Raw genomic sequence first — 14,284 nt, 5'->3', positions numbered from 1 at the left:
CCGTTGTAAAGATTCTTTGCTCAAGTATGTGAAGATGGAGAAGCAATAATCAAGACGAGATGAAATAAAAGCGTGGATGAGCAGCTCCAACTCAGAACGTGACACAATTGGACTCAGTTTTGGAACGGTTTTTTAGATGATAAAAACAAGAACGTACAAGTGAGTCAAGGGATAAAACCGGGTCTAGAGTTACCCAGAGGTTCCTGACAAACGGCTTGATAAAGGAAGCAAGTGGACCAAACCACTGGACTATCTGGAGGAGGCAACTGTCAGGAGCACAGACTAGGACCTCAGTTTTAGCTTCATTTAGTTGGAGAAAATTATCATTCATCCAACTTTTGACTGAATCCAGACACCTGCGTAAAATCTGTATTTTAAAAACATCCTGCGGTTTAAAAAGACACATAGAGCTGAATATCATCAGCATAAAAATGATAAGAAACATCGTTAAAAGTTAACGGACCTCAAGGAAACAACCATTATCTGGTTCCGGCTTCTGTGTCTTTATTTCTGATAATTGCTTACCTCGTCGAGCATTATCCCCAACTTAAAAGATGGTAAAAACTGGATTATGCCAACTATGTGAAGAGAAAAAGAAGTTTCTATCTTTTGATCTACTGTTTAAACGTTCCTTGTGGTCTTCTATTTATGGTTCTGACATTTTTAGCCCAAATTAAAAAACAAAACAAAAACCTTTTGCTAGGACATAGTTTCTGCAGAGCGGCGGTAGTTTATTATTATAAATTCCTCTCCAAGTTGTAGGTGGGACTGATGACCCTGAGACCCTCCCGCCTGAGAGCTCTCCGTTTACACCCTCTCCCACTAGCTTACAGCCCTTCACAACTCCAAGCCAACATTAGCGGTTCAACAAAAATGGCGAGCAATACTGGAGGTAAACGATGACACATCGATAAGTGAATCTGGACCACAAGGCATTGCGTTTGAATGATTTGTCATTTAAAAGCAACGTATGATGCTGAATCCTCAAGTTTTCATCATCTGAACATGCTGGATTCATAAACAGTCTTTTTTTAAAGTTCACATTTATCAGATTAAGGGTTTACAAACAAACAAAAAACTAGTGAGCATGTACCTGAAATGCATAAACGTCCAGAAAACGAGATAGTCCCGCCCTATATAGTCTTTTTTTAGGGGTTATGTTGTCATAAGGGAATTCAGAGAAATCTTTCAACCTTCAGGAAGTACTAAAAACCTTAAAAACCCCAAAACCAAATGGTTCAGCAGAGAAAACCTGCTTACAGGTGTGGTCGAAATCCTGCTGATCACCGCGTGCAAACCAAGCCGGGAACCTTTGAGCATCAAGTCCTCCTTGCTAGAAAACGCGATGATGCTCCTGACGCTGTCGGCACACGGCATGACCGCGAAAGCCTGCGAGGAAGGAAACAACCACGGACGAAAGCGTCAGACGGTTTCAAACTCCTTAAAGCTTCGTGGAAGCTGGCTCCTACCAGACACGCCTGAGGAAGGACATAGAGGCCTCTGCTGGAGGGTTTGAATCCGAACGGGCAGAGCAGTTGGGTCACGTCCTCCTCGGTGTAGCGGCCGTCCGCGTACTCAGGCAGACCAGTGATTAACAGCAGACGAGTGTGGAGACGAGAAAACTGGAAACAGGAGCACACTCATAACAACTCCAGACCACAAACATCACAACCACCTTCCTAAAGATTGACATTTTAGAACTTTATGGCATTTATGGGAGTAAATCTGGGGAAATTTTGCTATCAGCAGCACATCAAACAAGACGTAAAACAACTAAAGGGCTTATTTAAGCCTTTTAGAGGAAACTTTATCCATATGTAATATTTTACCTTTGGCACACTAAAGAACACACTTTTTATGACATAGGATTAATTTTTGCAGATCATTTTCCTAGCCGGAAGTAAAATAACTTATTCTCTGAGGCTCCGCCTTTCTCTCCATGTGGGTGCCGCCCATTTCATGACATCAACTTAGAGTCGGCCTCGGCAGCGTGTCTGCGTTTCTCCCACGAAAACAAACAACATCCAAACTGTTCCAAAGATGGATGTGCATTTTGTGCGTTTAAAAATAAAGCGTTTTCGCCGATCAGCACGGAGAAACTGGGTGTGTGTGTTAGGCTGGGGGCGGGGCTGGCAGCGCAGACTCTTCCTGGAAGGGGTGGTTCCTCACTTTGTGATGTCACAATGTGAGAAACAACTCGTTTTCGTGGATTGGGAGGGGCTGGTGCTCAGAGTGCAGGTTTTTAGATTGAAGTGATTTTCTCTTTAAGTATTTTTTTATTCATTTAGAAAAATTTGGTTCCGTTTTTCAATTTTGGCGTACATATACAAAAAGAAAGTTTATTTTCTTAATCTGATAGAAAATATTGATATTAGTGTTCCAACTACTGTCAAGCTCCACTCACAGTGGGGTTGTGACATTCTACAACGCGCATTTAGGCTCATGTGTTCACACTGGGCAAGCAGGAAGGGGCTTCTTCTTCCTTTGCTACTGTTTACCAGCCGTCGCCTCTATGAAGTGATATGTGTGCCAAAACAACAAAAGAGAACAAAAATCATTGAAATAAAAAAATTTTACATTTCAAACAAAATGTTCAGTTTTAGATACTAAACCTTTAAAGTAGTAAATGAAACTATTAAAGTTTGCTGCTGAATTCTGTATAGAATCTAGACCAATCAGCATGGTCCGTCTTGTCTGTGATTGGCTGTTTGGTGGCACAAGTATTACGCAAACCTTTCGAATCCAAAATCAAAGACGGGGAGAAGATCGAGATGAGAGACGGCGCATCCGAAAACGTTTGTCACAAACGCAAAAATGGGTTTTGTAAGCAGAGAAAAAGAATTTAAGTGTGCTCACACAAATCTCGTGATTCTTTTTCCAGACTTCTTCTTTCACAGCTCTATTCCGATATATTAAAAATTTTAGGTCATATTTCCAACCGGGCACATACCGCAGTTATTCATTTTTCCTCCATTATCCGTTTTCAAATCCTGAGTTAAAGGGGACGTCCTCCATTCGTCTCTACCAAATCCAAGTCCCTGATTGGTTTCACTTTCATGGCGCGTTCAATGGCTGCGGGTTTTTTACGTAGAATCTAAAAACAGTTGTACAAACGTGCGTAGCTATGCATAAATGCAGGAATTTTGAAGGTGACAGCCCAAAACACACATTTTACAGTAAGAGTGGACGCCTGAAAGCGCTTTGCAGAGGGCGGTGTGAACGTGGCATCAGCTTTGTTTGCTAAGAATAAATAAATGAAGATGAATCAATTCCTAAAGAAACAATTTTATTCATCAACATCGATGAATAAGTTTTCCTTTTAAGTAATTCTTCTGCTTTATTTCAGGAATTAAATCCAGTAGGTTTTGTCTTCTTTTGTGAGGGTTACTCCGTTTTTGGTGCATTTATTACAAACATTATTTCATTTTCTCATTTATTGAGTTTATTTCACTTGTTTAGTCACAAATAAATAAATAAAAAATGTATAAATAAATATGTATTCATTCAAACATCATTTTGTTAATTTTAGAAAATTTTGCTTTAATGAGATTTAAAAAAAATAGAAAATTAAAGGCATCAAATGGGCGAACAAAGACGGATTTGGTTTATTTCGAGTCATTTCAGGCGATAGAAACAGAAAAAAAGTGACTGAAAGTTATTTTGTGATCTCCGACCAAAAGTGAATTTATTATCAGTGTTTTGTGGGGAAATGAATGATAATGTAATGCATCTATGAAGCCTTGATAAATAAAATTAGGACCATCTACATTACAGGAAGATTTAACATTTCTAATGTCACAAACAGTGACGTGTATTGATCAAAATGTACAATAATCAGCATTTGAAGTCTGTCTAATAGGTTATCTGTCAGAGGTGTGGAACATAAATACAGTTTTAATGTACAGTGAATCACAATTAACCTCATTAGGTATAAACTTACTTTTGATGACATGACGGCGTTCTGACTGAGACAACCTGCAGAGACAAAACCCTGAGTGACGTCTGCGAAACGTCCGACGTTCACGGATTCTTTCCTTTCTTACGGAATCTGGTTGGATGCAGCAGTTCAGACAGCCGTTCTCCAACGGTCAGAGACGAGGCAGCGGCCGAGGGTTTGAAACCCACCTGCTGCTGCGGCAACGCCTCCCTCTGGGTTTTCACTGCAGCGAGAAAGTTAGGGATTGTATTTAATTCTAAAAGATAAAAATCTGATGTTTCTCAAGATATTTTCACATTTGTTTTGAAATCATTTGTTTGGGAATACATTTTTAGTGTTTTTAAAAAATAATTTGTGTTTTCAAGCTGATAGGAAATTAAACACCACAGCATAAGTTCCTAGTAAATTGGGCTCCGCCTCCTCCGCGTAGAGCAAAAAAGCTGCAGAGACGGCAGGGACCGTCAACAAAGTACACCGAAACAATCGACTGAATTTTTTATCAACGACTCACAACAATCAAAACTACAACATTAAAACTTGTTGCTGTCAATGCAAATTCAAAATAAAGTAATCATTACTCTAGTGCTGTAAACCACAACTGTCAGTCATGTGATTTTTGATATTTTTCCCTTGCCCCCCCCCACCCAGTTTGATTTCTGAAACATTATTATTGTTGGTGAAGTTTTCAGGTATTAACAGAAATAAAACAGTAAAAAAAAGTTAATTTCTATAAAAGTCTCTAAAAGAAAAGTTGGTTTGTAGTAAATGAAATATGAAAATGTCAAAAATTTTGTTTCAAACAAAAATGATTTAAAAAAAAACCAATTACATTGATACGGTGGTTTAGCCAAACAAGGAAATAATAAATGAAAATAAACTTTTTGTCTTTTAATTTTACAAAAAGCCGCGAGTGCAGATGGTCAACAGACCCCTCCCACACCCAGAAGCCTCTGCAGCAGGTTAACCACCTGGAGCCACATTCCCAGCTACAAAAGGTTGAAAAACATTCAAAAGTATTTCTTTCAAACGTAAAAATAATGTAACCTGTGCATCACTTTTATAAATCTGACATTTTTTACCAGGTACCGACTCACTAAACACACCGTACCCGTCGTCTGTGTTGCCGTTTCCCCGTCGGTCTCTGTTGTCCCTGCAGGCGGTTGGGTTCTCGGTGCTGGTGGAGTTTGTGGACATCGGACGGTGTTCCCCTCGGGACGATCTGCAGCTTCACTGGTTGTTGGACGAGTGTTGTGTTGTTCAGCGTCCAGTGAGTCATTTTGTTCCCCTGAAGCTGAAGCTTCTGGTTCCATGGACTCTGTCCGAACGTCTTCGGCTTCGTCGTCAGGTTGAAGAGGTTCTGCTTCTGGGCCCGTCTCCGGACCTCCCTTTGGAACCCTCCGAGGTGCACATTTCGGGATTCTCGAAAGCAAACCTGGTGCTTTTGGGACACCTTTCCCTTTGGTGGTCTCTTTCTGCTTGTGCGTTTCAATTGATTCACTAAACAGTGCGCAGTCAGACGATTTTCTATCCCAAAAAACAGAAAAATATGAACAGCTGGAGCGCGGCGAGCATCGCAACAGTGGCTTTTCTCTGGTGTTCGCACATTATTTACAAAAACATCATGAAAATGTAATACATGAATCCTTGGCTCAAGCTAAACAAAAGGATATAACATACGATATGACTATATTAGGAAGGAGGGCGTGGGGAACCAAAAACCTCTGTTGCTAAGGAAATCCAAATATTTACTTTTGCCAATTCCTCTAAAAATGACACAGACCTGTTCGTCATCCCCAGGCGACCAAAACATAAAATGGTTGCTATGGAGATCAAACCAACAGAGATCAGCACGTGTAGCTGCTCAGTCAATGAGGGCAGATCAGGAAAGGGCGGTGGAGGCGAGGGTGGGGTAGCGTCTGCTGGCCATACAAAGCCACATTCAGATTTATAATTTTTTTTAATCTGCCTTTTGTTCATTTTATTGTCGTTAGTAAATGTATGTTTTTTTTACATTTTTGCTCCGTATTGAATAGTATCTAATTAAAAACCATTTTGGTATCCTGATGGTGTCGTTCAGCCCTATATCAATGAAAATTCATGTAACCATTGAAAATTTGGTTACAATTATTCAGTGATCTAATATTTCCAGATGTTTTCTAAATTAAAATATGTGTCACTTTATACGATACATGAGGGATGACTATTCTAGTAAACCTGCATTCGTAACGTATTTAACTAAAGCTTAAAACAAAAAAAAGCTGTCAACCTGCGAAGGTCTGGTTCAAACTTAATATTTGTATTTTTAAAATCAAACAAGTTACTTTGTTTTATTATTTTGCTAAAGTAAAGAACAGAGAGACCGCTTACTGATGAGGAGAAGAAGCTGGAGAACTCTGAAGATCTACATCCTGCAATTTAAAAACAGCTTTATCTTCACTTATCACTCTGTATGTTTCCAAAATATTACATTTAGGCAAAAAAAATACTTTTATTTTTAGGTGACCCTATTCTTTTGGTGTCTGTAGATTCAATTCAAACTAATTAAAGATAACAAAGAGGATACAAACACCATCTTGAACACCAACCTTGGCATTAGCGGCTAAAAGTCTCTCAGCGGTTTGATCAGGATTTCTGCGACGGCTCTTTGTCGTCCGTCTCTTCACTTCATAAGAGTTGCGTGAAGAAGATGACTTGATCTTTCTGAACTCGGCGAGGAGGAGAGGAATCAGAGTTTTCAGCATCTCCTCCAGGTTTGGCAGCTCCAGCAGAGACTGGACGGCTGGAAAAGACGGTAAAAATGGGTTTGAACCAACGTGTTCAAGTGTGGCTGAATGACAAAGTGATGACACAGATACATCTATAGACTGTTAGAATATTGAGAAAAACATTTCAATATTTTGTGTTAGTGAATTCCAAAGTCAGTGCCATAAATACATCGTCATTTTACTGAGATTTGCATTATTATTTCTTTTAATTTTGATGGTGTGGTGTCATTTCTGGTGTTGGTAAGGAGATTTATGCTGGCCTTTGGTGGAGCAGCTGCTTTGATTTTTCAGCAGGAGTGTTGTGTACCTGTCCAAACTGACAAAAGAATCAAAAGCAGCTTCAATGATCATGATGTTACTATCGAATTCAAAACTCCTGACCTGATGGAAGATTAACGGACCGCTGGCATGAGGAAGAAACACCAAACACGTGACTTGAAAGCACCTCAGAGGCTTATTACCTCCACGGTACAAAGCAATTAATGCAATAGTTCATGCAAATAGAGGCCTTGCCAAGCACAGTTCATAAAAACAAATATATGTTTTCAGGATCTTTTATGAAAACACTATTTTTTTAATTCATCGGATGTGATGTTATGGTTTTCTGAGCATTTTTTGTTTTATAAACCAGAATCATCAAAATGACATGAAATAAAGGCCTCAAATATTTCAGTGTGCCATAATTTTGTTTAAAAATACGTTTACTTTTCAACCAATTGACTTTTTAGAGATGACCTTACATATGATGGGAAAAGTATTTTTAAAACCTGGAATTGCTTATGTTTCCTAACCTGGTGTTTCCAGCAGTTTCTTTGTCAGTTTATCCACGATTCTGGACTTCTTCCTTTTACCAGACGACCTCCTAGAAAAAGAACGTTCCTTTCCTTGCTCTCTTGAAGGCGGACTGTTCCTCCTCTTCTCCCCACTTCCTGATGAAGAGCGCCCCTCGTGGTCCTTCAAATGTGGCTGATGAGAGGAGGTGGGGCGGCAGCGGTATGGAGGGGACCGAGAACGAGTCCTGAAGTTTGTAGATGTTTTTCATTTGTATTGTTGATTTAAGGACCAAAATAATTGACTTTATACGAGAACTGGAGTGAGTTAGTGTGACGTCACCCATAGAAATACAGTCGCCATCTATCTACGAAACGGACGCCACCATGGTGGACAACATCGTCAGTAAAGGCCTGTTCACACCGGGACGAATTTCGCCGGCGATTTTCGCCGACGTTTAACGCCTCGTGACTAAACAAAGGGCACCAATGAGAGTGTGCACACCGACGCGAAAAAACGCCAAGCGCCAAAGCGTCAAAAAAAAAAAAAACGCCTCGGGTTCGTTTTTTTTTTTCGACGCGTCGCGTCGAAATCTATTCGACCAATGAGAATGCCGCTTTTGCACACGTGTCTGGAGCTTCTGAAGTTACAGTAAAACACAACTTGGGGGCGCTCAAACACAAAACTGCCTTGCTGAGCACACATACCAGCGAAGAAGATATACTATATATATATTTGCCAAGTAGCGTCTACACTGCCGCAAAGAAATAATGACGGACATTCTTAAATATCCCCGAACCAAGCACCAGTTGGAGCTACTGATGCTTGAAATATTCATGTTTTCTTTGTATGATTCTGACAAGCGCGTAAATACTTGCTCTCTTCTTCTGAGTGAAAAGCGACTTTAAGAAGCGTAAAGTTGCACAGCGCCTTCTTGTGTACAGGAGTATTTCTGTTGTACATTAAGCGCCATCTAATGTCAGGGAATGAAATTGCATGTTCGCTCGGCTCACCGTCAGCGAAAATCGCCTGGGTGTGAACACAAAAAACGTGGCGAAAAACGCTGGCGAATAACGCCTGGCGAATATTCGTCCCGGTGTGTACGGGCCTTAAGCAGTGATTAGTCCAAGTCGGTCTGTGTTTCTATGGCAACCACTCTCACCAATCAGGAGTGAGCTTATTGGAAGGCCACACCCCTTACCACTTGAAAGACGACTACGCAAAATCTGCTGAAAGGTTTGAAACTTGGACGTTAGCGCCTCCTACTTTTATTGAGGCATCCAATTGGTCTAACCCGAATAACACGAACTACAAAAAAAATATTTAAAAAAAGGATTATCAAGGAGATGTTTATCAGATCAAGAATGGTTATTCTGACCAATAGAATGACCGAGTAATAGCCAGCAGGTACTTCCTGTTTGGAACGCCAGGGGGGAGGGGTCACTCATTCCAGTTCCGATTTACAGTCAATGGTGAAAACCCGTGACAAGTTCGACTTAACCTCATATCACAGCTTTCATCATCTTAGAATCTTCACTACTATCATTTAGATGTCAAACCTAAAGACTTTTTCCAATCCTTGAAACCTCACCATCCCATAATTCCTCAGGAATATTAATGCTCCTGTTTTTTTTTATAACTTTAAACTCACTAAGTTTTCCAACCTTGAAAAATCTGACAACTGCGATTGTCGGCTGCATCTACATCTTGGACCTCCTAAGTTGTCGTCCGGACACGGACTCCACAATGGAGACCAGGAACTGGATTCAGCCCGTCTTTGTGGGATCTCTTGTCTGGATTTTGGTCTAAGATTCTGGGATGTCTGAGGAGGTTTTGGAGGCCTGTAATCTGGAAACCTGTCAGGGTTGAACAAATATAAATACTACCGAAAATCAGAACTGATCACATGCGAAAAGTAATTTACCTTTGAACTTTACCGTCCCATGCAGGGTATCTAAGGAAAAAAAGGAATGTAGATGCTAAGAACAAAGACACACAAAAATACTGTAGAGCATAGAGGTTAGAAGAAGAAAGAGAAACACTGACTGCTGTCTGAGGAGTTTGCAGTTCTGAAGGTGAAGGTTGCTGTTCTGGTGGCAGATCCAGTCCTAATTGTACCAAAACAACCCACAACAACACATCATTAGACAGTGCTGGACCACTAAGACCAATTCTCCTTTCACTGCGGCTTTTAACACAAGTTGTACCCTCACTGCAAAATTTGCAGACACCTAGAACTTGGGGAAAACAAGCTTTGGGCGTAGTGATAAGCCCCTCCTCCCCACAAAAATGATGACATCACACAGGGCAAAAATGCTTAAAAAATAAATGGGGCCAAAATCTCTTATGGGGCTCAAAAAATGTTCAAAACCAACACACACGTGTCAGGGATATCCAATGGAAACGTTTAAATTATGGGATGGCCCCAGTTGGCAGCCATGTGACAAAATGGGAAATTTGCTGGTTTTACGTTAGCTTAAGTTTACAGCCACAAGGGAGCGTTCTTTGACCTTTGACTTCATTTTGAACAAAAAAAACACGTTCAGGCCCTTTGACAATTGAAACTCCTAGAGATTTTGGATTCTATGCCTACTAACTCCTTGAACATCGTTGGAAATCTACTTGGCAAAAATGTTGAATTTAAAAGTTTTTTAGATTTCTAACAGCGTTAGCATAGTGAGCTCGAAAAAGTAGCGTTCTCCTGCTGCTAGCGCAGTTTTTACAGGAATCCTGTGAAAATGTAACACATGGTTTCAAGCTGGATGAAACAACAGGATATACTATATGAATTTCTTTTAGGAATGTAGGCGTGGTTAACAAAATAAAATCTCAGTTGCCAAGGAAATCCAAAACTTTCTTCTAAAAATAACATCGATCGGTTCGTCACCACCAAGCAACCAAAACATAAAATGGTTGCTATGGAGATAAAAACAAGAGAAAAGCTGCTGTTTTGAAAAAAAAAAACATGTTTTTTTCCATGAATTAGTTGTGTGCAGGTCTGAACAGACTGGCAAAAGAGTGGGGAAGAGGGAGGGGGGTGCATTAGCCGCTCAACCAATGAGGGCGGGGGTGGATAGCACCATGTGGGCCGTTCGAAGCCACTCGCGCCTTTGATTTTTAAATCAAGATCAGAGAAGTCGTGACATTACCAACTCCAAGTGAACACCAAAACTCTAGACAGGACTTACAGCCCCTTTTAAAAAAAAAAACATTTCATTCATTAAAAACAACAAAAGAGAACTTTAATAGTAGTAATGGCAATCATTAAAAAAAAAAAATGTTTTTAATGGACACATCATGAAATTGTTGGCGTCAAATTCGTCTTAGATAAATTCTTCAAAATGCTCCTAAAGCTGACTTTGCACGATAGGCTTTTATTTTGAACATTTTGGATTCAAAAGAAATTTTTTTTGTTTTATTGTGAAGCTTCTGTGAAGCTTTCTACTTTAGATCAGTTAGAAAAGATCAAACGTCTCACCTGGTCCCTTAATTTAGTCATTTGGTTGGTCAAAAAGCTTTTGCAGCAGATGAGAATTAAACATCTGTATTTGTCAGAGTGATCTCACCTCAATGTGGTAAGATGGTGTGTTACAGAGGCAGCACGTGTGTGGAAAGCTTCCTGGTAGGGTTGCAGCGTATTCCTCCATCATGGATGGTGCTGGAAAACTCCCATAGAACATCTGATGAAGGTTTGTGCTGGAATGTCGTTCCCATGAGTCCATGCAGCTCGGAGAAGGTAGAGCTGGAGAAACGTTCATGGTCTGTGGTTCATCACAGCAGGGAGGAACTGGTTTCCCAGAAGAACAAGGTTTTTCTCTGTTGGGCTGCGTGAACAGTGATTTCTTCTGGACCAGCATTGGTCTTTGCGCCACACGTCGACTTTGATTGGGCAAACGCTTGGAAATCTTTGAGGATTGTTCATCTTGTTTTCTGTGACCATTGCTTTGATGGTTTCCCAGCAGTTCAGGTGTTAATGTTGTTGAGGAACCTGATGCTTGTTCTTTAAGAACAGATTTGGAAACTTGTGAATTGAGCTGCCTAATGTTCTTCTGAAAAGAACAAGTTGATTGGGATGTCCGGTTTCCCTGGGCTTTCAGTTCTCCAGTTGGAACGACGCTTGAAGGGACCACTGATGTTCTCAGCCTGAAGACACAACTCCCTTGGTCACAGGAGGTAGAAGAACATCCATTTTTCACTTGCTCCCCACAATGGTGACCATTATTCAATGTGTCCATACACGATGTACCAATTTGAGCTCCATCCTCTGGAATGGACTCTCTTCCAGCCCCCATGGTTTGGTCCATCCCTGGAGAAACAGTCAGCGATCCTTTGTCTTGGTGCATCTTCATCCCGATTCCATCCTTTCCGTCTATTCCAGTAAAGCCCTGACGATCAGAGCAGTTTTCTGAGGAAACCTGTGCTTTCTGCATCTTTTCTGTAGAGATTTGCTTCAAGATGAGAGGCAAATTCTCTGCGTTAATCTGATCTTCAGGGTACGACAAGAGATGCCTCAAGTCGTCCTTGTCAAGCCCAAAATGGATAAGTATCTCGTTGGCCAGCTCTGGTGTAAACTTAGGAGACATCTGTTGCTCTGGAACACCACCCATGGATCGTTTCAAATCAGACTGAACTCCACCTTCTGGTTGAACAGAAACACTACCTGCGCCATTCCTGCTACTTGGGAATCCATGAACAAAAGATGGAGAGTTCACAGAGTTACTCTCAGGAGGTCTTTTGCTGACGGACAAGAAGTCCACGGAACTGCTGTCAGGTGGAGCTCCTGACGGTTTATGGTTTTGAAAGGATGCAGATGTCAGCAAGGTCTTACATTTGGTCGAGGAGACGATCTCATTGTTTTGACGAGTCCACGTGAACTGATCACCATAGTTCTCTCTTGTTCCAGGTACATGACAATCTGTAGACCTTACCATATCATCTTCTGCTTGGATGTGTTCGGGGTTGCAGCTCAAAGGCAATGAAGATGCAAAACCTTCAAGTACTGAAGGAGAAGCTGTGGTAAATGCAAAGCTGGTACCGACGACGCTGCTCTCTGACCGAGGAGAAAACTCTCCTCTCTGCTCTGGGGTCATAATGTGATTGTCAAAAGCATCAGGGTTGTTTAGGGACTGAGCTGTTAATGCGCCACGAATTGACCTGCAAGACCAAAGGTGTAGAGAAGAACCCGTTCAGCTGTGGAGTGACAGGTTTGCAGCTTTTCCACCAAGAATCAGGATTTAGTTGTGTAGAAGGGAAGCTGAAAAACTGGAATGAAGTGTCATAGGAGGTTTATGGAAAGTGGCTCTTATTGGGAACCTCAAAAAAAATACACTTTGATTTGCTGCTAAATATTAAACAAGCGCCTTCACTGTCCTTTTTTACAACTCGACTAATCTTCATAGAAAAGCAATTGGTCACAAGATTTTCTGGCATTTTACATTTCTAGTTTTTAATTGCATTTTTTTTTACCTTCAAGTGTTTTTATTATGTATTTATTGCATTTGCTTTTAACAGTCACGTTTAGCTTTAATGTACAGCTTTGATCTATTTTAATTGTGTTAAACTTTATGAAATCAGTGAGTGAAAAAATGTAAATGTTACATTTAAAGGGGGAAAACTGTTATACTATAAAAATCCTTAAAGTGTACCAAAAAAAAAACAACCTAATATTTTTCATGTAGACATTTACATGTCTCTCTATCTTGTTTTAACCTTAAATCAATCAATAAATCAATCACAAGGCTTTCTAATGTGAACATTTATCATATTACAGAAATATTTACACATCTTAAAGAAACAGGTTTGTTACTTTTTTCAGTAGCATTTCAAGCAATTAGATGTTACAAAACAAATGTAAGGAGAAACATGACGTCATACTTAAACACCAACACAAAAAGATCGAAGCTCCTTTTTTTTTTAAAGTAAAACAAATAATCAACTTTTAAAAAACTGGGGAAAAAGGTAAAACTCACAATAGTTCGACTACTTAGAATTTACCTTTATAAATCACTAAAAAATGTTAGCCTCCGATGCAAGACTAAAATAACACAGCCAAAATGATTGCAAGGTTAAAACTGGTCAACAAAACGAGGCAGGACGACAAAATTAAAAATATATATATATATATATTAAATTGTGTGTTAAAACTACGTACCAGCAGCTTTCATTTTCGGAACCACTTAGCTCATGACCTGTAAAGTATAAGTGAGAACAGGTGCGCCCAAAAAGGATTTTCTTTTTTTAAATGACGACGGAGCTAATGATTTCCGGTTCAAACATTTTTCCGGTTTCAAAGTAAAAGCATTTGTTCGCCTTTTTTTTTAAAATGTTTGGTGGTTTGTAGGTCTTGTCGGGGATTATGTAAAATTAAAACGTTAAAAATAATCTGTCATCAATTTACAGAAGAAAATGTCGGTTTTTAAGTTTAAGATTATTAGGACTATTTTTGATTTATCTGACAGCATTTCATAGTTTTCTCATCCTTACAAGTAGAGATTTTTCTTTTTAAATTTCTAATAAACAAGGTCAAAGTATAACAATAGAAGCCAAGATGTTCAAAATTATTCTTCCTGTAACCAAATATTTACATATGACGTACAAATTATTTTTGCTTTAGAAAAAAATGAATGAAATGAAATTAGTAAAAATGTATATTTTTAAATTGGTTTTTGGCTTAGATAAAACAAATTGGAATGCTTAGTCTTTTTTTAAAGGTGTTTTTTTTAGATATTTACTTTCATCTGTAAATAAAACATTTAAAGCTAAAATTCTGCACAGTTTTCCAAGTTTTCCGTCATGGACTACATTCTATTTG

The 14,284-nt window shown here is 39.6% G+C and overlaps 1 protein-coding gene across 1 annotated transcript in view; it reads right to left on the bottom strand.

Moving 5' to 3' along the window:
* LOC105356355 overlaps positions 1 to 13,703 on the bottom strand; it is a 38,875-nt gene extending 25,172 nt beyond the window's left edge. Inside the window, exons 1-13 of the mRNA XM_011487295.3 lie at positions 13,625 to 13,703; positions 11,040 to 12,627; positions 9,520 to 9,581; positions 9,398 to 9,427; positions 9,138 to 9,329; positions 7,494 to 7,720; positions 6,523 to 6,716; positions 6,305 to 6,345; positions 5,046 to 5,461; positions 4,044 to 4,160; positions 3,941 to 3,975; positions 1,470 to 1,622; positions 1,261 to 1,389 (exon numbers count right to left, since the gene is read on the bottom strand). Of these exons, the coding sequence (XP_011485597.2) occupies positions 1,261 to 1,389; positions 1,470 to 1,622; positions 3,941 to 3,975; positions 4,044 to 4,160; positions 5,046 to 5,461; positions 6,305 to 6,345; positions 6,523 to 6,716; positions 7,494 to 7,720; positions 9,138 to 9,329; positions 9,398 to 9,427; positions 9,520 to 9,581; positions 11,040 to 12,563 (3,120 nt within the window). The 5' untranslated portion in view covers positions 12,564 to 12,627; positions 13,625 to 13,703. The remainder of the gene's footprint in view (positions 1 to 1,260; positions 1,390 to 1,469; positions 1,623 to 3,940; positions 3,976 to 4,043; positions 4,161 to 5,045; positions 5,462 to 6,304; positions 6,346 to 6,522; positions 6,717 to 7,493; positions 7,721 to 9,137; positions 9,330 to 9,397; positions 9,428 to 9,519; positions 9,582 to 11,039; positions 12,628 to 13,624) is intronic.
* Positions 13,704 to 14,284: the final 581 nt, after the last annotated feature.

The sequence above is a fragment of the Oryzias latipes genome, chromosome 18 (assembly GCF_002234675.1).
Source record: "Oryzias latipes chromosome 18, ASM223467v1".
NCBI classification, from domain to species: Eukaryota; Metazoa; Chordata; class Actinopteri; order Beloniformes; family Adrianichthyidae; genus Oryzias; species Oryzias latipes.
This window is presented reverse-complemented; position numbering and strand designations above follow the sequence as displayed.